General features: G+C 39.1%; 1 protein-coding gene across 3 annotated transcripts in view; it reads left to right on the top strand.

The window, feature by feature from the left end:
* Nucleotides 1–21,488, top strand: part of SYT9 (synaptotagmin 9) — a 67,448-nt gene that overhangs the window by 31,694 nt on the left and 14,266 nt on the right. For all 3 annotated transcript variants that reach the window (XM_071559031.1, XM_071559030.1, XM_071559029.1), the window contains exon 3: nt 1,565–2,111. In XM_071559031.1, coding sequence (XP_071415132.1) covers nt 1,565–2,111 — 547 coding nt within the window. The remainder of the gene's footprint in view (nt 1–1,564; nt 2,112–21,488) is intronic.

The following is a 21,488-nucleotide window of genomic DNA, read 5'->3' as shown; positions in this document are numbered from 1 at the left end:
CAGGTATTACGCTGGCTCTCTGCCCACAGGGGCATCCTTGTTCAGGTCCCACCCCTGCCCTGTGCCTTTGCTGACACAGGCTTTGCTCTTTGCCCCTCTCTTTCAGTGCCTTTTACTTTTGCCCAGGTCTTCTCCAAAAGACTCTTTCATTGAGCAGGAGGGGCCCATCTCCCTTCTGCTGCATCCTTCAGCAGAGATGTCATCTTTGTCTCTGCTCCTTTCTGCCATAACTGGGGAGCCAGCTGTGCTTTCTCTCTGGCCACAGAGACCAGGCATCTGCCCCTGCTACAGCCTCTGCTAAGATGGCTCTGCAGTGCCCTCCTTTTTATTCCTCCACAGGATATTCTGCACCTCCCACTACAATGAAGGGCTTAACCGTTGAAAAATAATTCCTTTTTGGTGACATGATAATATTTTATCCTAGAAGTGACTAATGTATAGCTGTAAGATTATGTATTTGTTATTCAACAAGAGAAAAAATATTGGGACAGTACAGAAGAGGCTATTGCTGTTTACAGCATGTGTAAACAGATATTTACAAGGAATGAATGAACAATGATAGCAGAGGAACTTTTGCTGATTAGATTCAATATAAATAGCTTTGGAATAAACCTATGCTAGCATTTTCCACGTGCTCTTTCTGTGTTCAACTGCAGCTCATGGTACACCAATAACTAAGTGGCTGCTGCATATGAATAGAACAATAAAATGGAATCTTAGTCATATAAGGTTAGGATTTTACCTAATTCAGCTTTCACATCCACCTGCCCCAGCAGGATTTGCAAATTTGATTTCTGTTACCATTCATTAAGGAGAATGAGAAATAAGTGAGTGACTCCTGGTAATAAAGTTCACTGGACTGAAGATAAATGCAACTTTTCATCCTTGAGTAACAAAACTAAAGCAGCTTTTCAACCAAAGTACCACAGAGCTCATTACATCAGGTATGAGAGAAAAAAAGCAAAAACAATTGTTGGGGTGATCAACAAACCATTTCAGACCAGAACAGCTTATTTGTAAATGAAGTAATTGTAGAAATCAACAAGTAGTTAAAATGCAGAGATGTTAGGAAGCACCTTTCTTTGTGCAGCTTTACCCCTGAACCAGAAATCAGCAAGCTCCTCTGATCCTGCAGCCATTTGCATAATGCAACTCATTTCGTAGGCATTAGCTTAAAGATTCCTTCAGAAATGGCTACTGATAAAAACAGCTACTGTTCTTACTGCCAATAAGACACTCTCGCTGTACTTGCCAATAAGATAGAGATCCTTTGGATTTGCAATGGCCATGAATTTCCATTGGTCACCCTCTTCTGCCAGGTTTGGGCAGTACATACCATTAGCTTGGGCCATGGGAGCAGAAATGATGTGACATGAGCAGGCTGATGCTGAGTGTCAGCTCTCACAACTCTTGGGTCTCATGCTTTAGCCCTTCAGCAATTAAAAATCTGACCCTGCTGTACATTACAAAAGTATGTCAAATAAGAGCAGGATCTTTAGTGCATGTGCAGAGATTTTTACGATCCTCAACACACTCTGTTCCAATTCTTTCCTTTTCACTGAAGGCATAATTCGATCCGAAGACAGCTCAACCTCTCCAACCCTGACTTCAACATCCAGCAGGTTCAGAAGCAAGAGCAGCTGACGGGCATTGGCCGCATCAAGCCAGAGCTGTACAAACAGAGATCAGTGGACACGGACGATGGCCGGAGGAGTAACAGCAAGGCGTGTGGAAAACTGAACTTTATTCTCAAATATGACTGTGATTTAGAGCAGCTGATTGTGAAGATTCACAAGGCCATCAACCTGCCAGCAAAGGACTTCTCTGGAACTTCAGATCCCTATGTGAAGATATATCTGCTTCCTGACAGGAAAACAAAACACCAGACTAAAGTGCACAGAAAGACCCTAAATCCAGTATTTGATGAAGTTTTTTTATTTAGTGTCCCATACAATGATCTGAACACAAGGAAACTCCATTTCTCTGTATATGACTTTGACAGATTCTCCAGGCATGACTTGATTGGCCAAGTGGTAGTGGATAATTTTTTAGATCTGGCAGATTTTCCTAGGGAATGTAATATTTGGAAGGATATTGAATATGTCACCAACGTAAGTATTATAATTTTTCATTTTGAATTTCTTTTTTTTTTTCTGATTTCATTGCTTTAACGTGATTATAACTGAAATTGTCTGTTAAATTTAAGAAAAAAATATTCTCTCTCGTTCTCAAGCTTTGACCTTAATTCAAGGAAATTGACAGTACATTTTCAGTCCTCATTTCTTGTTCTTTGGTTTTATTAAAGCATGCTTTTGTAGGAAATCGTGGGTTTAGTCATTGCCCTGCTGATAGAGTAGAAATGCTGGAGAATGTTTTTCTCTTAATCTTATTTAATCTAAAACTTACTTAAGGAAATACTGCTTTTCTTACTTTGCCTGTCTTTCTGTATTTTGCATGATTTGTCATGCAAATTACAGCATACTAATCAGCCAGAACTGCAGATTCAACATTTCTTATGTAGACATTTCTCAGTCCTTCCAAAGTCTATATTCTCATAAATTCAGATAACCCCCCTCAGCTATAATCCAGTCAAAGACAGTTCAGACAATACTGTTCTGTGAAAGCAATGAAACACCCTGAATGAGTTTAACTCTTTGTTTGGCATCATTTTGTTCTGAGGGAAATGGGAATCTATAAAATAATTCTGTATTTCTGTTATTTCTGGTATCCAATTCTAAGCAGGAATCCAAATAGTGATTAGGTACAAACCCACAGAAATTAACTCTGAAAAAGAAAGAGCTTTCTTCTCAGAGCAGGAGCCAACCTCCTTGTAGTGCCATTAGAAACGAATCCTGCACATCCTCTGGAGAGCAGACCTTCAGTGAGAATGATACATTACAGAAATCCACAGAGGTGAAGGTACCAGTGCCAAGTGTCAGTAAATATTTCATTTGCTATGTCAAACCACACTCAAATGGAGTGCACATTTTAGAGTCAGATGAGCCAAACATCATTAACAGTAAGATCAAAGTGTAAGTTTGTTAGACCTCAGTTCAGGAAAGCATTTAAGCTTATGCCTAACTGAGAATAAGAAGCCATTAAAAAGTAAAGGATGTTCTGAGACAAAAAACTTTACTGAATTCAGCTTCTCATCTTTTACTTCTGTGGTCTGGTACCATGCTTGTATTACAGGCCAACTTGATGAAATCCTCTTTTTTGTTTGGAATTTCTTTTTGAAAATTGATGTTTTCCTTGCTCCAAGATGATTTCTCAGTCTTCTTGGTCAGTGTGTGGATCGTGTTATGCACCTGCTGCACAGTCCTGTCCTACCCTAGGATGGCTGTGCAGCAGCAGCATGAGCTGTTCCTCACTCTGGGTGCAGGCAGAGCTGTGGACACTTGGTGTCCAGGAGGAGGAACCTGGAGGAACTTCCTTTTGTATGGGAAGTTACTGCCTTTCAACCATAAGGGAAAAGCAAGGATGTGACAGAGCAGCTGACAGTCATTCCAAGTGAAAGGCTTCCTTCATACAGCATTAAGTGTCCCAAGATCAACTTCATTTTTTACAGTCAGCTGAAAGCTGAATGCACATGCACGCTGGAGTTACTTTGATATGTACGAGTCCTTTTTCCCTGCTTCAACTTAAGGCAGAAGATTTGCTCTGGTATTTTCTTTCAAATCACTTCTTCTTCCAAATTTCAAAAGCGATGCAGTGTATCATTCGTATTCAGATTTTCTGTAATCTCTGAAATTAAATTCAGGACTGCAACATGAGTCATTTATTAATTCCTACTGATACTAATTCCTGTGTGAAGTGTGACCCTGTTTATCCAAACAGAACACACAACCTGTCATCTAGACTTGTCACTGGATTTCCAGCTAGCAGAGACCTTTTCAAAGCAAGTGACTCACAGTACATAGGAGACACATCCAATTTGGGGTAATGTGAGCTCTGAGATAAGAGTATCAGATAAATGAAAGTGTGGAGTCCTCAGCTTACCCATTAACATTTCCAAAATTTCAAAGGTTAGAACTTACTCCATGAAGTTCTGAGAAACACTCCACGCATCATTTAAGAAAGCAAGTTCCAGCCCATTTTCCTGTCTGTGTCGCTCAGATATCTCGCAGAGTGACAGCAGAAGCTGAATCCTGTGGGCTAATCGTGAAGCTGCTGCAGTGAATACTCCTGTGGCTGCTCTCCAAGCCAGCAGGGAGTATTAGTGAATGTCAGAAATAAATTTCAGCAAAATTTGGAGCGCTGTGGGGCAGTTTATGGTTGCAAACCAAAATGGTATCAGCTGTAACAGGTTTTCAGTTGTTTTATCTTTGAATGTCTTGTTGTTTCACATAATAATAATTAGAGAATAGAAAAATTCTGGGTAAAATTACTGAAGGAAATTCAATTAATGCAGATCAACAAAGAGTGCACACAGGAAGGATGAATCAAGGAAATGTACGAGACAAAGGGAGGCTCCACACAAACTGCACGTGACGAGTTTATTGTACTTCTGAAGAGTACATTCATCTTAGTGCCTTCTGCATCTTATTACACTGCATAACCAGGGAGCCCAAAGGCCTTTATTTTACAAGCTTCATTTTGTTAAGTTCTAATCCATTTTGACATGGTAATATAAATGAATGTATCAAATCCTTCTCTGCCCAGCAAAATGTCCTACTTCAAGTAAGAACTGCAGCTTATGCCTGAAATGTCAGATTTACTGCAAGCAATGCCATTAAACTGACCTATTATGCCATGTACTTTCTTCTGTTTTCCAATAACACTGGAAGATTTTTTTTATCCCAAACCAGCAGTTTTCATTCTTTGCACAATAACATCTCTTACTATGCCAGAGTTAAAGAGGAATTATTTCATAATACAGATGCATGTCAGCATAAAAATTCTTTACATGCTTAAAAGCAATCTGCTGCCAAATACGAATCTCCAATATCAAAATGATTGTTCTTCTAATCCCAGCTCCTCTGAGCATAAAATCTCTTTCCTGTAACACTCACACGTTCTCCAAGCAGAAAAAAGGCAGTAGTGGGCTACAGAATGGTAGAAATAATTAAGTGGATCAACTTTAGATGAACATGAAATGAACGAGATAAGCTTTTCGTATATCTACCAGTCAGATTACACTGGTTTCTAGCTCATAAGAAAAAAATTATGTCTTTTATCTTTAGCCTGGGTTTCTCTTGTTGGCAAGTTTTGTTTAACAGCGTCTAAAACGTAATCAGGGTTTGGGGTGTGTTTTTTTGTTTGCATTTACAGTTTTCTTGGACTGATGACACATTTGAAGAGGAAAAAAGTGGTTAATATTTCCTTCGTTGCCATCCTCACACTCAAATGTGATAAGGAAAAAAATGGCTTTGTCACAAAATAAAATGAAAAGCTATGAAAGAAGGTGTCAGATATGGAGCAGGAAGGTGTCAGATAGTCCATGCTGGATAAAGAAGAAGCTTCTCTTTCCAAGGAGACCCACATGCATAACTTGCTGTGCACCCAGAAAGGAAAATCCTTTTTCAGGAATTGCTTGTTAAACATTACCGGGCAGTTACAGGGCACAGAGGCGATTGATTTCTGTGAACTGGAAATCTGGCTCTGGCTCATAATGGGTGCTTGGGTTCTCCAAGTGCTCAGCCTTTGGCACTTACTAAGCAGGTGAACTTTCTAGAGAAGAGTATATAAAAGTGGCAGGGAGGTAATTGGAGTAAGAAAGAACAATGTAACTTTCCATTCTTAACTGGGCTGGTGTTTTCTAAAATGATTAGTCAATTTAGGAGGCTATTTTTTGACTTTGTTGTAGTATATTTGGCTTCTGCCCCTATGCTATTTTTTGGTTGTCAGATATAGTTATGCTTAATATCTAGGCATGGTACAATGAAAACTGCTCTTTTAAGGAGTGTCTAACTTTACATATACACTTAAACAAAAATCTTATTTATAATACCCCATTGGCACCTTTCATGCTCCCCTGAACTAACCTGTCTTTGTGAGTATTTCTGTAACATTCTTTTCTGAAAGGATATTTACTACAAGATTTGCAGACATATACCTAATATTCTATAAAATGTTGCTACCTGATTGACAGCTACCATTTATCCTTATCTGTGATTCCTCTCAGGCTGCTTGGAGTATCCAGCCTCTATAAAGTTGGGAAGTAAATGCAAACTCAGATAAAGGCAGAAAGCAGTTGGTCACATTCAAACCACAGTTTATTCTTCACCTGCAATCAGTGGGAGGACTAGGAAGGATTCAAAGGGTTGCTCTGGTTTGAATATTGCTATTCTGAAGTACTTTGCTTTTGTTTCCAGCTAAGCATTGAAGAGTGGAGCATCCAGTCCTCAAGGTTACAAAACAATAGATTAGGGTACAAAATGAGCATGCAGATACAGAAGAAAATATTTCTGAAACTTAGAGAGAAAAGACTATAGAATAAGACCCTGGGTAATGCATACAAAATTTGAAAAATAACATGCGACAGACTTTAAGGAATGTGCATGATTCACTGAAACCCAAAAGATAGTTAGGGATAGTCCAAAGCTGTGAAGAAACATGAGCTGTGTATCAAGTTGTTCACTCTGACATCCAGAAAGAGCCAGCACATGCTGAAATTTTAAAGCCAAGAAATTGATTGCATCTCCCTGTAAGAATCTTCAAGCTCTTTCAGGGTCTGAGTAGTGGTCAAGAATATAAGTTTGTCAAATATTGATGAATTCCTTTTGCACAGAAGCAGGAAACAAAAACATGCTTAAAAAATAATGAATTTTGGATGCATGTTGGTATACATGCTAGTGTTTTGAGAAAGAGTTAAAAAGTAGGATGGTTATAAGTGTTTGAAATTCTGCATTTTAAAAATGCTAATTGTTCTTGCTGTTGTTCTCGAGTTTGCCCAAGAATGAAAGATTTGAGAATTTGTATTTTTAGGCATTTATGTTGTATAACTGAGATGCAACTGGAATCATAACGTCTCCAGAAGGGATTTTCAAGTTCTCTGTTTCCGAGATGTTAATGCCAATAGCAGTATGTGTGGAATAGAGGCAAAAAGACGCATTTTTTTTCAATCAGTTGTTTATGGAAAGCATAGTAAAAGTACAAAATACTGAAATCTGACCAAACCTTCCAGATTTTTTGCAGTCCAAAACTATTCTGATCTCAGAAGGAAGAAACTTCCTCAAAGATTTCATTGCTCAGGACCAGACTGTGAGCAATTCATTGTCTGCCAAATGCAGATGAATAGGTGCAGGTCATAATCCTTAGGGCTTAAATCCTCAAAACATGAGGAAAATAAACTTCCCTCTTTGAAAGAAATAGATAAATACTGTCCCCAATTCACAGACAGCAGAACAGGCTCAGACAACAAGGATGTGACTTGCTCAAGACACAACACTGCTAATAGCAAGAAGGAGAGCAGGTCCAGAATCTGCAGATTGCTGGCACCAGCCTTAATCCACTCTGTGTGGCACTGCTTATCTCCTTCGACAGAGTGCAGACACTGGAGCTGGCAGCGAGTCAGCCAAGTCCACCTACTCCAGTTCTAAAAACTGTTTAGCTTGTCAAGATGCTTTAGCTAGTATTTCTGAAATCCTGTTCTGGCAAGCTGCAGGGTTTAGAGAAGCGATGGCATTGAGCAAGAGCTCAGAAAAGAGTTTAAAATATTTACAATGCTGAACAAAATTTTTGAGTGAACAGTTTGAGGAGGAAGAGAAACAAACCAAATCTCTGCCTCTGTGTATGAATTCAAGTCCAAACCATCAATGTCAAGTGCCATATCTGTGTTTTAGGACTGTGGCAGTGAAAGACAAATACAAATTGATATTTTTTTCCTTATTTGTATTACATAAAACATATCTGGTATTAACCTGGTTGTCCCACTTGTTTAAAATGAGTGGGCTTTGGCATCAGGGGAACAACCAGTTATTGATGTGGAGATGTACCAAAATAATTGATTTGCAAATGCAAGTCTCTTTAAGGGAGAGAGATTTGCACACTCATGCATCTTGCCCAGGTTAAAGCATGGCAAAAGCTCAGGAGCAATAATTATTTCACGGGTAGACAACTTAAGGCAGTAAAAGCAAGAGGTAAGAGTCACCTCACTTAATAAATTTGTTGAAAAAAACCCAAACCAAAAAACCAACTCCACAACCAAACCCAGAAGTACTCAAAAACACAGAAAGCATAATTGCCTTCTAGAGGCAGATCAGTGGATATTTGTCTTCTCCAACATCACAAGGTCACCTTTTGTTGCTTGTTTTTTTCTGACTATTCTTAATCAAATGTATGAAGAAATAGAAGTGCATGAGTAATGAATCATTTCATAGATAAAAGATGATGGAAAGTCATAGATATTTAATGCTTTAGATTTCTAAGGGTCACCATAGTAAGGATGAAATAGAAATTAATTAGTCCTCAGCATGAGCATAACAGGTAAAGTACTCTGTAGAGTGGGGAGCAGCTGCAGCCAGGGTTTCGCTCACTTTTTTTTAATATTTTTATAACCATATATTTAAGGTTCATTTTCAAAACCAGCCTTTTCCTTTTGTCTTTTTTTTTTTTTCTGTTTTAGTCTAATAATTTTTCTAATGACTTTGTAGGAGAAGATTTTTCAGAAATGTCATACATTTAGATGACTGGAGCCAGCACTCAGCATGGCTAAACGAAGAACAGATACAGTTATGTACAATCACATAGGGCAGAGATAAAATATTAACAAGTATTTTCAGAAAAGTTAAAGACCTCCTATGCCTAATTCTGCTTGGAACAACTGGATAACTGTGAGAATAATATTCAGTAAAACTTAGGAAGGGTCAGAAGTAAAAAATAAGTCAAATGCATTGAAGAGCAGTGGTTTGTGATGCAGCTCTGTTGGTCCTGGGTCAGTGGTACAAAGACCCAAATCTTGGCTCTAAAAGGAACAAAGACTATTCTGTGCAAGTGATTCCCTAAAGCCTTGTAACTCCACAGGCATAGCCAGAAACAGGATGACTCTTGGAATATTACTGAAGCTTCAGCTAACATTTATTGGAGGTTTGGGAGTACTTTAAGCAAATGGTAATTCAGAGAGTTGTTTATCTGTGTATGTGCCACATGAAGTTTACAGAACCCAGAGCACGGCCATCAGATTTTCCGAGGGAGCTTTCTCAGTGGGGATATTTCTCTATCAAAAACCACACATACAAATAAACAACCAAACAAAAGAAAGCAAAGCAGACAAAAGAATTAAAAAGAAACCCAGGTAGCAGAAATGGCACCATTCCAGTCAAAGAATTTAAAAGAAAAAAAAAGCATTTCAAAGTTAGTGTTTTGAGAAGACTGAAATTTTGGAATAAGATGTTTTGATTTCTCATTTGGAATGCCATTCTATTATTATATTTTAAGATATCTTGAAAGCTGAAATAAGAAAAAAATTCTGGTTTATCAAAGCAAAATGTTTCAAATCAAGTGAAGGATATTTTGCTTCAAAATGGAAATAACTCAAAATTCCTTCTGAAATTGAAATCCTGCTTTCTACACTGGTTCTTCCCCTGCTCATCAGTGCCGCCTGTCCTTGAGTTCTCTCTTTTGTCCTTATATCCTGCAACTTCTCCTGGTGCAACAACCCCAGAACAGCAATAGGGTATGAAGACATTTTCCTCCACACATCAGCTGCCTGCTGAAAAGCTTAGACACAATCCTAAATTCCTGTTTCCTGGTTAGTGGAAGTGTCTGTAATGGTCCCTGTTCTACACGTCCCTCTTCTCCTTTCTTCTCATCCTCCTCTGCCAATTCCTTTTTTTCCAGAATTCTCTATCAACCAAGGATCTCGGAGAGCTCACAGTAACAAACTCATTGCACATACAGCAAAGCCAAAATGTGAACCCGGGCAGCCAAGCCTGTCCTTCAGTTACACCATCCAAAATTGTCAGTGGGAGCCACAAACACAAAAAAAAATATTGCTTTAGTATTTTCAATTCATAGGCAGGAATTATTGAAGATGAGCAAAGAGCAGTTGCACAGTGCTAAGACTAAAATAGCTGTATTGAGGGGATCTTGGTTGTAACCACTCTGCACATAATTCAGGATTAGACTGTGCCATAGCCTTTTTTCTACAGGGTTATATAACTTTCAATTTAAACATGTATTTAGCCAGGCAGGGGAAAAATCACTTCAAACACGCATTTAATTATTAAACAGTTTTGGGAATGCTTACTCTGTCTTTTTTTTTTCAGCAGAGGTCACAGAAAGCAATTCAATAGCTTATGGATTCATCAAAATTTCTGAACAATCCTACTGTTTAAATTAAGTTTCAGTATTTGGAACCAAACTTGAAAGTATTCTTCCCTCTGAGCATACTGTCCTTATGTGAAAAGCCTCAAGCCATTTTTAGCCTTTAATCCCCAGTAGATACCACAGCCAGCAGGCATCTTTCTCCACCAAACAGGGTATTTCAGGGTTTTACACTTTCCCTCTGCGTACAGTCTGTTTACCCAGTTGTCATGTTATTTTGCCATGGTCTTACATTTAAGCAATAAGTAGATTTTGTTGTTGGTGGTGGTTTTTACTTAAGGACTCGCTGTAACTGTGCCCTGAACTCTTGCCAGGACATCCTGGTTATTTGGGCAGCCAAGCTACTTGGGAAGCACCTCTGACACCCCACTCCCAACAGGCATCCTACACAATCTGCAGTGTGAATGTGCTGGGGTACAGTTTGACTTCATCCTTTCTAGTACACCTGTGCCCCAGGTAAGCAGGTAGAAAAGAAAGTGCCATTGTACACATCCTCTTTGGTCACCAAAAGATTTGTCTGGCCCCTTTCCAAGTCTTGTTGGAGGGTATGGCCTGGCTCACACTTTGACCTTGTGGGATTCCCGGGTCTGTAACCCAAGTCTTGAATTACTGGGTTATAACTGTAGTGCTGGGAGGCCTGGATTTTGTGCTTACCGGTTAAGTTACAGACCTTAGCAAAATTAAGATAAGGCCGTACCATTGGCTAAGTAATCACAAGGACTGTCCTCAGACCTCTCCACTGCCTTTGAGGGGGGAAACACTGGAAGCTGCAGCTGACTTGTGTCACACAGTATGTGTCTAATAGCTCTTCTAGCTTTTCTCCTTGTCTAGGAAACTTTTAGCAGTTTTTTTAAAGAAATAGTAGGTGGGACAACTGAACTGACATAAATGAGAGCAGAAATTTCAAAGGATACACTAACTATTTTGCTGAAATTTGGTTATATGGTCAGCAAGTATAATTCCAGATATTGTGGAGGCCCTAATGGTGTCCATGACATCTTTTTCTGGCTTCAGCACAGCCCTTCAGTGCGTGAGGGCCATGGCCCATGCTCTGTAGAGAACCCTGCTCAGGTTATTGCAGAAAGATACATAGCTATGCTCTTCCATTCTTTCACTTGGTGAAAAATAGCTTACTTGGCAGCCAAACTATCCATGGGAAAAGGGGCAGAAAGGCATCACTCTTTCATGGCAAGTGAGCCATTTTTCTGAGAGCAGATCTAAAGAAACAATGACAAAACTGAGCACCTATAACCTGACTGAAAGCTTCTTCATCAAGATTTATCAGCCCCAAGTTTATGACAGCTTTACAGCGGAGGTCTTCATTTTAACTCACTGTTTTATGTAATTTCTCCTCATGTTTACTCATTTCTTTGAACATTCAGAATATATGTGCATCAGGAATAATACAAAAAGTATAGTGTTTCCTGAAAAAATTGCCAAGCAGCCTCACTTTGTGCTTGTCTGGGAAAGATTAAATGACAGACACTCACAAATGCCTGCATTCTACACTGGCTGTCACAAACACTGAAAGGCAATTCATGATGCACACCCAAATTCTAAAATTATGGGTGCTGTATATTCTGTAGTTAGTCTCACTTAAGTCCCTGGAAGTATTCACAGGGATAAATGAGGCATGCAGGCTTTTGCAGTGTCTGAGCCTTGCTGTGGCTCCCTAGAAGAGAATTAGAGTGAGTGTTTCACACCATGTACTTTGGTGAAGTGACAGGCTCAAATGACGGGACTGCATTAGCAGTGTCTGTGGTGTGGTGACATTTGAGAGTTGTGTAGCTGCGTGTTCCTGGCCCTTCATTGCTTGATTAAACACCTTGCTCTATTTACTCAAGAAAACAGCCGGCACAAGCTATCTCTTACCTCAGTGAATGTTTAATCATTCACTACTCCTTTCATCAGGCAAATTCCAAATTAAAGCTACATATACCATCTGGAAGAAGATTTCTGACTAGTGATGGCATCTTGCTTGTGATGGGCATGGAAGCAGAAAACCATTGACAGCTGGAAGTTTTCACTGTTGATTATATGAACTATTGGGATAAAATTCCCTGCTCAGATACTTGGGCCAAATCAGGCATCTGAAAAATGGCAGTTTGTCATAACATCAGAAAACATAACCTTGCTTGCCTGGCAGCCACTTACTGACATCCTCAGCACGTGTGACTTTAATCCATTGCCCCTCCCACCTAACATCTCCTCTTCCATTTCCTGCAGTAAAATTATTTTAAAAGGAGCAGGGAATAGGAGATAAGCCACTTCATCCAATATCACTTTCCATTCTGCTGTCCAAACACTATGAAAGTGAACTCAGAAGAACAAAGGAACAGTGTCTCATACTGTATTTCGTGTGTTTGCTTTCAGAATTCATGGACCTCTGTGTTTTGTTTTCAAAGCATGCTGGGGTTTAATAAGTATTTTTAAAAGCCAGCTGTGGTTTAATCAACCATCTGATCTACATTATGATACCTCTTCTGAACAACCCCAACAATAAAATAAATATGTATGCAGTAAAGTGAAACAAAAGTGTGTACAAAAATGATAGAAAGAAAACAGCAGACTTTGGTTTTGAGCACCCTGGAGAGTTATTTGTGATCATCAGGAAGAAAGGAATCACTTTAAAATAATGAAAACCTTTCATGTCTGTACTCTGCTGAGCACAGACTCTTACAGCAAATGCTAATTTAACAATAAACTTCACTCTACTGGGACCACAACATTTTATGCAGGTAGAAATGAGTAGTGCTCAAGAAGAGCTTCTGACTCTACTGCAAAGTCAGGGAAGGAATTCCCACTGAAGCTCAGATTTCATGCATATCCTCTTGCTATAGTTTGGAAATAGTATCTTATAAACAGTACAAAAAGCCATATGAAATAATCTAAACAGATAACTTGAGATGTACATCAGAAAATGCACTAGAACAGCAGAACAAGCAAATTAGCATCCTATTCTCCTCTGTGGAAAAGCAATACATGACAGTGACCCATTCAACAAAGATTTGAAGGTACTCCTCCTCTCCCAAAACTTGATGGGTAAAATATGAGTGATGTATCAACTTTCTTCTGGGAGAAAGCAGATAGAAATCTGTCAGAAATTACCTGAGTTCTGCACTCACATCTTCAATTTTTGCCTGGCTACCACCATTCTAATGGAATGAAAACAGATTATTTTCCCTTGAGGTTTTCCTGACCAATTCCTTTTGATAGCTCAGCATTGTTTCTCATTTGCCAGCTCCTTTTCCAAATCCTTCACTTTACTCAATATAGATCATCAACATTCTTGGAAATTCTGTGAAAAACAGTTCATTCAATACACAGCTTTTAATATGAATTAATATACAAAAAGCTTTTCATCCTCCCTATAACAGTAAAACTTTTTTCATGAAAATACAGGTATTTAAAAAAGCAAACAAGTATCTCTAGCAGTAGATGCTCACTTTTTTCATCCCTATCCAGGCACTCTTGTTCTTCTCAAAAGTTACTTATTTCAGGAAGCCTTTCAATGCTAAATCAGCTCACACACAAAAGGATATTGTCCTTCTTTTCAGACAGTTTTGCTTCAGAAGTTGTGAGTCAGGTTGGTCAGAGATAACCACACTAAATTCTTTTCCAAAATATTGAAGCCAGTCCCTTTTAACGTGACAGATTTAGTACCCAAAATCAAATTAACAGAATCCTGAAATGAACTCACCATTTAGGACCAGTCAATTCACAACTCTGATTTCATCTGGAAACTATCAAATTATTTAAATTATAAGCAACTAAACTGAAAATTTGAGAAAAGCCATGCAACTGGGTTTGAGATACTGTTTGCTAAATCACTCTCAGGCTGGCTAAAAGTGCTACCTTTTTTCCTACCCATGGGCAAGTGTGTACTGAATAATACTATCTATTCTGAATATAAAAATAGCCATGTATAAGTCTGGGCAGCTCACCACACTCACCTCACACATGATTCCATCAGGAAGAACAGAACAAGCTGCAGAAAACAATAATTTTCCTCTCTAGGTGTGTTTCACATGTAAGGTAAAACAAGTTAGGAGAAATGTCTGCTGAGAGGAGGGAGTTCTGTTGACTCAGTTTATATGGACTTAAAGCATTAATGCACTTCTATATTTAGATCTCTCTTTATCTCACATCTTACACTACCCTCTGTGCATTCTTTAAGAGGGAAAACATGCTCACTGAAGTGGCCCTAAAATTGCCTCCAGTACACATTTAAATATAATAGGGAGGCACAAACCCATCTGAGAGGGAAAGAACAACTCTTGCAGGAAGGGAACTGTTACCACACTCTGCACAATCACATCTTCCCCTGCTCATGCTGTAGACACCTGGATGATACACTTAATTTCAGAGTCTACAGTTTCTAAAATGGATTTCTGTCTTCTTTCCTCACCTGCCTTCAGCTTCCTCACAGCCTTTTGTTTCATTTTAAAGCTCTTTTTCTTTCTGTACAGCTTTTAAGTAGATGTAGCACTGGGTTGGTAAACTGCTTAGCAGCTTCAAGATTCAAGTGTTCTGTTTATTTGTAGGGTAGGTGGGTGACGCACAGCAACAGCATAAATTCTCCATCACCAGATCCATAGCTTAAGTGTCCTAATGGCAGTGGGCCAGAACTGGCTCTGAAGAAAAGACGGTAGCTGGATTTGCATAAACTTTTGGGCAGCATCAGCAATTAAGATACTGAGAGACATGGAGCTGTTCCTGGAGTAGCATGGGAGATGTGGTAGAAGTAACCCCATGTTGCTGGATCACCACAGATACCATGGCGTTCACTGGGAGGTGAGGTGGGGAGGTTGCCCTGAGAGGGTGAGATGCCCACAGATCTCAGCAGGTTATGCAGTCAGCAAATCTTACAGAACAGACTGTTTTGAAAATGTCAGTTGCACCTCTGAGAGGGAACAGAAGAGCTTGCCTTCTCTCCATGCTTTCCTCCCCACCCTCAAAAAAGAACCACCAAACCCCCAACATCTTTCCTCATCCAAATGTGCAGTTTTCTTTGCAGCATGGTTTGAGACCCAAAGGATTAAAGCAGTCCTCTTGCTCCCATTGCTGGAATTGCGTTGTCTACTTAACATTTTATTGTCTTTCTCATTCTTCCTCCCTCTATTATTTTAATTTCTTTTGTATTTGGAAACCAGAGAGATTCTAAGTTATAAAATGAGGTAATTTTGCAGTATTGAAGATTTAGGGTTTCACCTCTTTTGACATATTTAATAACTGTATTATGTAGGAATAACCTTGATGTTCATGATTCTATTCTTCCATTTAACTTGCAATTAAAATGGAATGACTGTGCAATGACAAGCTAGGCAGTACAACTGCACACCTTTGCACCCCATCCAGTAACAGAATATTGCCAACAGTGAAGCAATCTCCTTACCTTGGCTGCTTCCCTTTGAAATTTGCAGAGATTTTCTTTTCTATATGACCCATTCAAATAAATTACTAGAAAGTAAATGAAACTTCTGTGGAAATGGCTTTTCTATTGTTAAAAGTGACTAATTTTATAAAGAAGTGTTACTAGGAAATGCATATTGAGAAATTTAGTTGTGCATTCAGTCTAATGGAAGGTTATGTGGAATGCTCTCAGACATGGTTTTAAGCCATAATTATCCACTTTCCCCTTTTCTCTGGTGGATGGAACTGCCTGTGGATGGTGCACTGGAGCCTGCAGGGCTGTTACTGTTTATGCACGTCAGGGATTACAAGCCAACTTTTTGTATTTAGTGGTACCACTTAATAGCAACCAAGTCAGTTTTAAAGGTAACAGGGTTTTGACATCAGGGAACTCTAGAAATGAAGCTGCTTTTTACCAGAAAACACATGAACTTCTCACTGTTCTCTGACCTTAGGGGGTGCAAGACATAACATGGCAAGGATGTCTTTAGAGAAATCAAACAAATGGACAAATTTCAATGGAAAGATGCTTGATCGTTGGCTTTAAAATCATAAGGATACCCAGGAAAAGTACCTATTCAAAAGAAAAAATAACTTTGAATTGCAATGAAGAAAATCACTTTGTAAGTCATGGAAAAAATGTAGGAGAAATAGATTCATAAGCCCATTGGCTATGAATTGGCACTGAACTTGAAAGGACCTGAACTCAGAAAATAGTGCTTTTGAAGAGTTCAACTTAGGTAATAACTCTTGTATTACTTTTTATTGGGATGAGAAGCCAAAATGGATCAGAAACAGAGAGAGAGAGAGAGAAAAGGTGCACCAGGGATTTCATTAAATGTGGATTTGATATCCAGAGATCACAGAATTGTTTAGGTTGGAAGAGACAGTTAGTTCAACTATTAACCCAGAACTGATAAGTCCACCACTAAACAATGTCTATTAGTGCCACATCTGCACATCTTTTAAGCCTCTCCAGGGGCATGTGACTCCACCAGCTCCCTGGGTAGCCTGTCCAATTCACTGGAATTTTTAAATGATCAGACAGAGTTTGGATTGATGGCAATACACTGTTCACTACCATTACTTTAGTGGTCTGTGAGAATCGAGTTTGACATTAACGTTCTGTGTTTAAAGCACATGATACTATTTGGACCATTCTCTTTTTCATATCGACTTCTTCAAAATTGTAGAGCAAACTTATACTAAAAGTAGATTTAGATTTGTAGAAGTGACCTTTTATTACCAATTTTGGGTATGAGCTGTGCTAAGCCTGAGCAGCAAGGAAGTCAGTTCAGAACACCCGAGTATAATGAATACATCCACAAAATGTTCTAAGTGCTTGCACAGACTGAGAAGAATTTTTTTTCCTGATACTGTGACCCTCTCCATCTTTTTTCAGTACTACCCAGGTATTAGTTTCTCTCCTGCTCAGAGTGATGTGCTCAGAATACATGATATAAGAGGCAGCTGCTTGACACAACACAAAATTCCTGCACTGAGAATGACATTCAGTGCTAAGGGAAGATGAGGAACTGTTAGTAGGGTCCAAAAACCTCTTAATATCTTGTAATTTCAGGACCACATCTAATTAGCCCTTTTTTGTACAGAATGGCTACTCTGCACGACTTTATCCTTAATTAAGACTGTGCCAGCAGGGCACAGGCACTGGCTGTTGCCTGGTGGGACATCAGGAGCCGCAGGGCACCCTGGAGCTCCTGGGCAAGACCTGGCCAGCCCGGTGCCATCCCAGCACCCCACCAGGGAGTGGGGCAGGTGGGGGCCTGGAGGCAGCCCCCAGTATCAGCCAGCTCCCCAGGGATGGGCCAAGCTCCTGGAGTCAGGCTGAAATGGGGAGCTGGGCCAGGGGCAGGTGGGGCCAGGAAGGGCTGTTGGTGCCCTTGGGGCCCTGACATGCTGATTGCTCAGTACATGAAGAGATAATTGAGTGGGATTAGCAGGCAGAGTATCTTTTGGTATTTTAGTGAGGCTCTAAGTTCACGTGCAGCCATCGTAACTCAAGGTAGAGTGAAAGGCCAATCCAATAATTTGCATACAGATCTAGTTTAAATTGACATTTTCATTTTAACACTCTAGGGAAAAAAAATTAACAGGCAAGACATTTTGGATTAAAATGTTTTGATTAGTTAACTTTCTTTTAAAATCAGCTTCCTCCCTGGCAATTTCTCTTGGATCTATTCGAAGTTTTAATTATTAGTGGTATATGGAGATAATTAAACATCATATCTTTCAATTTATGTCGGAATGGGAAGCAAGAGGTAACTGGCAAATGATAGAAATAATTTTATGCATTAGAATGGATTTGCTGCTTCATTTTCTTCAGGCTCAGGTATGCCTTGAGATAGTGAACACTTAACAGGTAATTTAGCTTCCCTTTCTTACAACAAGCTAGCATTTAGCCTGAAAGCATGAAGGGTTTATTTCCACATGTCTTTCCATCTGCATGATGTTCACCAAGAGTTTTCCTTGAGGTCTGCAAGGTTGGCCCACCCAGATCAGATTGCACAGTAAGGTACTGCACATTGCAATGCCATTAACCTCTGGTTTACTTGGGGTTTTTCAGTCTCAGTATTTCACAAAAAATGGAGGTCTAATCCAAATCAATTACAGCTTGTGGAGAAATTATGGGGTTTGACATGACAGATGCTGATGGACATTCATTAAAAGCTTTGGTCTTCCCTTGAGGCAACTACTGCCCAATTTTCCAGATTCCATAGTTAGATTGGTTTGCCACACTGCCCTCTGTGAGGCAGCCCCTGTCTGCCTGGCCTACCTGTCCTTTCATTTTTACCACCTTCACCTGACATCAGAACTCTTTATTTTTCCCAGCAGAAAGAAGCTCCCTCTTCATTTCCTTTTGAGAAAACAGTTGCCCTCCAAACACTTATTTTTATAAAGGGCAATTTGCATTTCATTGCTATTCCCAAACTTGTCAACATTTCTGAAGCACTACTGCCTTCCCTGCAAAGGGAAAGGTTTGAGTCAACTCTGTGCTAACGTGCTCTCCCTTAAAGCCTTAGCATTCAGAAATCATCCCACCCTCTCCAGGCTTCCCTCGCAACAGATTTTGGAAGCACAATACCAAAGGTGGCAACTTGTAAACTCTGACAAGGTGGAATACATTGAGGTGGGATGCACTGGGAGAAAGGGAGAAACAAACCTGTCCCCAGCACCTTGGTTGAGAACTCACGTCTTGCACGTTACTACATTGTCACTTTTACATATCAGATCATGAAGATCAGTGACTGTCTGATGTCAGGCATTTCCTACCCTACACACACACAGGCAACCCCTGTCTCCCAGCACCAACCACAATCATACAAGGCAGCCTGCAATGCCTGCAAAAGAAGAGCCAGAGCAGACTTTTTTGTATTATTAAGTGTATAATCAACTTTGGATTTTCTCAAAAGCAGTAAGTAGTAGAATTATAAAAAAGCAGTAACGATTCAAGAAACCAGAATATCTTTCAGAGGAACAGTTTAATTTGCAAGGAGAAACTTAAACTTCAATTAACTTTTGTCTCTGAACTACAATGCCATCTAGCAAGCCTTCAGAGCCAACCCTGTAGTCTCTCTTTGCTCTTCTTAATAACTGATGAGGGAGTTAAGAATTACTTGTAATAACTTTCTACAGAATTTTCTCATTCAGAGTGCCTCATTTCTGTTTTTCTCTGTGAAATAATTTCTGACACGGCCACACACACATAAACAGGACAAGTACTACAGTTTTTCCAGTCATGTCTCTACTAATTTTCATTAGCTCAATTCAGACCTTCTCTCCCATTCATCCATTTAGGTTGGAACAAATGAAGACATTATTTCTATCTCAATAGTTACAGGATAATTGATTAGATTCACTCTTAGACCCAAACAGCAAACCACTATAGTTGAGAACTGAGAATCTGTGAAAAGGATTCAAAGTCAGTAAAATCTATAGAATTTAAGCATATGTTTAAAATAAGTATGGGGATGAAGTTTATCTTTCCTGAATGGAGGCTTTTTTAAAAGGATCTTAATACAGAATAATTTATCAATAAAGTCTTAAGACTCACTAAGAACATTTATGTTCTGTAAATGCACTCAGATAACTGAGGAGGGTGTGCAGCTGACCTGTGAGAAAGGCAGTTTCACTTAAATCACTCCATCCTATTCATAGGATAGAATTCATGACAGTGGAGATGTCGGGTCTTTAGAGAACTACACTGACTGCCTACAGGAGAAGGCCTCTGTCCTTGCCTTACTAAGGACATTGTGGCAAGAAACATTGTGTGTATGTTCTTCTCAAAGACACAAAGTGGTTTTATTTGGAACTGTTCTGTGGGTACAGATGTTTGTCTGACTATGAGGACCTCCAGGTACCACCTTGGCATCACTAATATAAAGGCTAATAAAGTAAAATCAAGCTACATACTTAGTTATGCAACAAAGCTAAGTTGGACTTCATTGTCAGAGAGTTTTGTTGTTTTGTTTTTAATCAGAACACTCAACACCTTCAGTTGACTGGCTGACCTAGGGGCTTTTTCTACGCCTTTGCAAGGGTTTTTTGCTTATATTCTTTAGCTGATTGTGCTTTTCACTGTGTTAGTCATGCAAGAATCTCTCAGGTCCAGCATTTTTATCAGTGTGTGCTAAGTAGGAAATTCTGTGCCGCATACAAGCCCATGGAGAGTGTGCCGGCGATTCCACTTTCTGACCCTGCCTTTTGATGCATCCCATCAGACTAGTTGCTTTATATACACCTCATACAGTTGTATGGGCCCAAAAACTGGCAACAAGTCTGTGACTTGACATGAAAATGACCCAAAGCAGTGCAAAAGCCAGTGAATTACATGCAAACATGTCAGCTTTCTTATATTCCTTCACTGTAGTGAATCCAACCTTCAGAACTGTTTGTTAGTGTTCTTTCCCAGTAAGGGAAGTCAGACTCATTTTTGCATACCTAGCTCCATTTGCTTTCATTTTTCAAGAAAGTCATGAAGAAAAGAAATAGAGACAATAAAATGCAAGAAAATGAAATCACAGTGAGAAAATGATGCAATTTGCAGATTCACCTAAAACATGAAATACAGCCTGACATTGATGTATTGAAAGAATAATTGTAAAAGATAGGCCATTCCCATTTTCCACACTCTTTACTTAATCATATTTCTGTAGATATAAATTGACTGAGGCATTAATAAATACCTCCTTTACCAGAGTTCATTTCTTTGATTTAAGATGTCACGAAAATAGATTTTTCCAGTCATATCTTTTCTATTCATCTTAAAATGTGTAATGATAAAGCAAGTGGCTCTCTGCTAGTCACATGCAAATTCAATTGAAATCAAACGTTTCAAAAAAAATTGTATATATTTCTCCCAGATATAACTTAAAATTAATGATTTATATGATGGAATAATAAAGAATATAGGCTAACTTCATGAATTCTTCATGTTAGATACTTCAGATTTATTATCATTCCCAAAGAAATTAGAGATTTGTTTAATATGGGATTTGCATAATCTTTGTGTCCTGGACATGTACCTCAACTGAATTAATACCTGATCAGATTTCAGATTTCTCAACACAGATGAACAATTTAATTAATCCATATTCCAAAAAGCAGATAGCACTTCTTAAAGCATTTTTAATTCATACGGACTTAACACATATACCTGGTATACTTAAATCGTCCTTATCTTATCTGAGTGAACCGCCTCTAAAATAAATCCTTGCAAAATTCAAATCCCCACACTATCAAATATTAGAATGATGTACAGTAAAATTTATCTTGTGCTACAGCAATATAAT

This window comes from Pithys albifrons, chromosome 6 (assembly GCF_047495875.1).
Source record: "Pithys albifrons albifrons isolate INPA30051 chromosome 6, PitAlb_v1, whole genome shotgun sequence".
Classification (NCBI taxonomy): domain Eukaryota; kingdom Metazoa; phylum Chordata; class Aves; order Passeriformes; family Thamnophilidae; genus Pithys; species Pithys albifrons.
The sequence above is the reverse complement of the archived record's forward strand: the minus strand, read 5'-3'. Positions and strand labels throughout refer to the sequence as shown.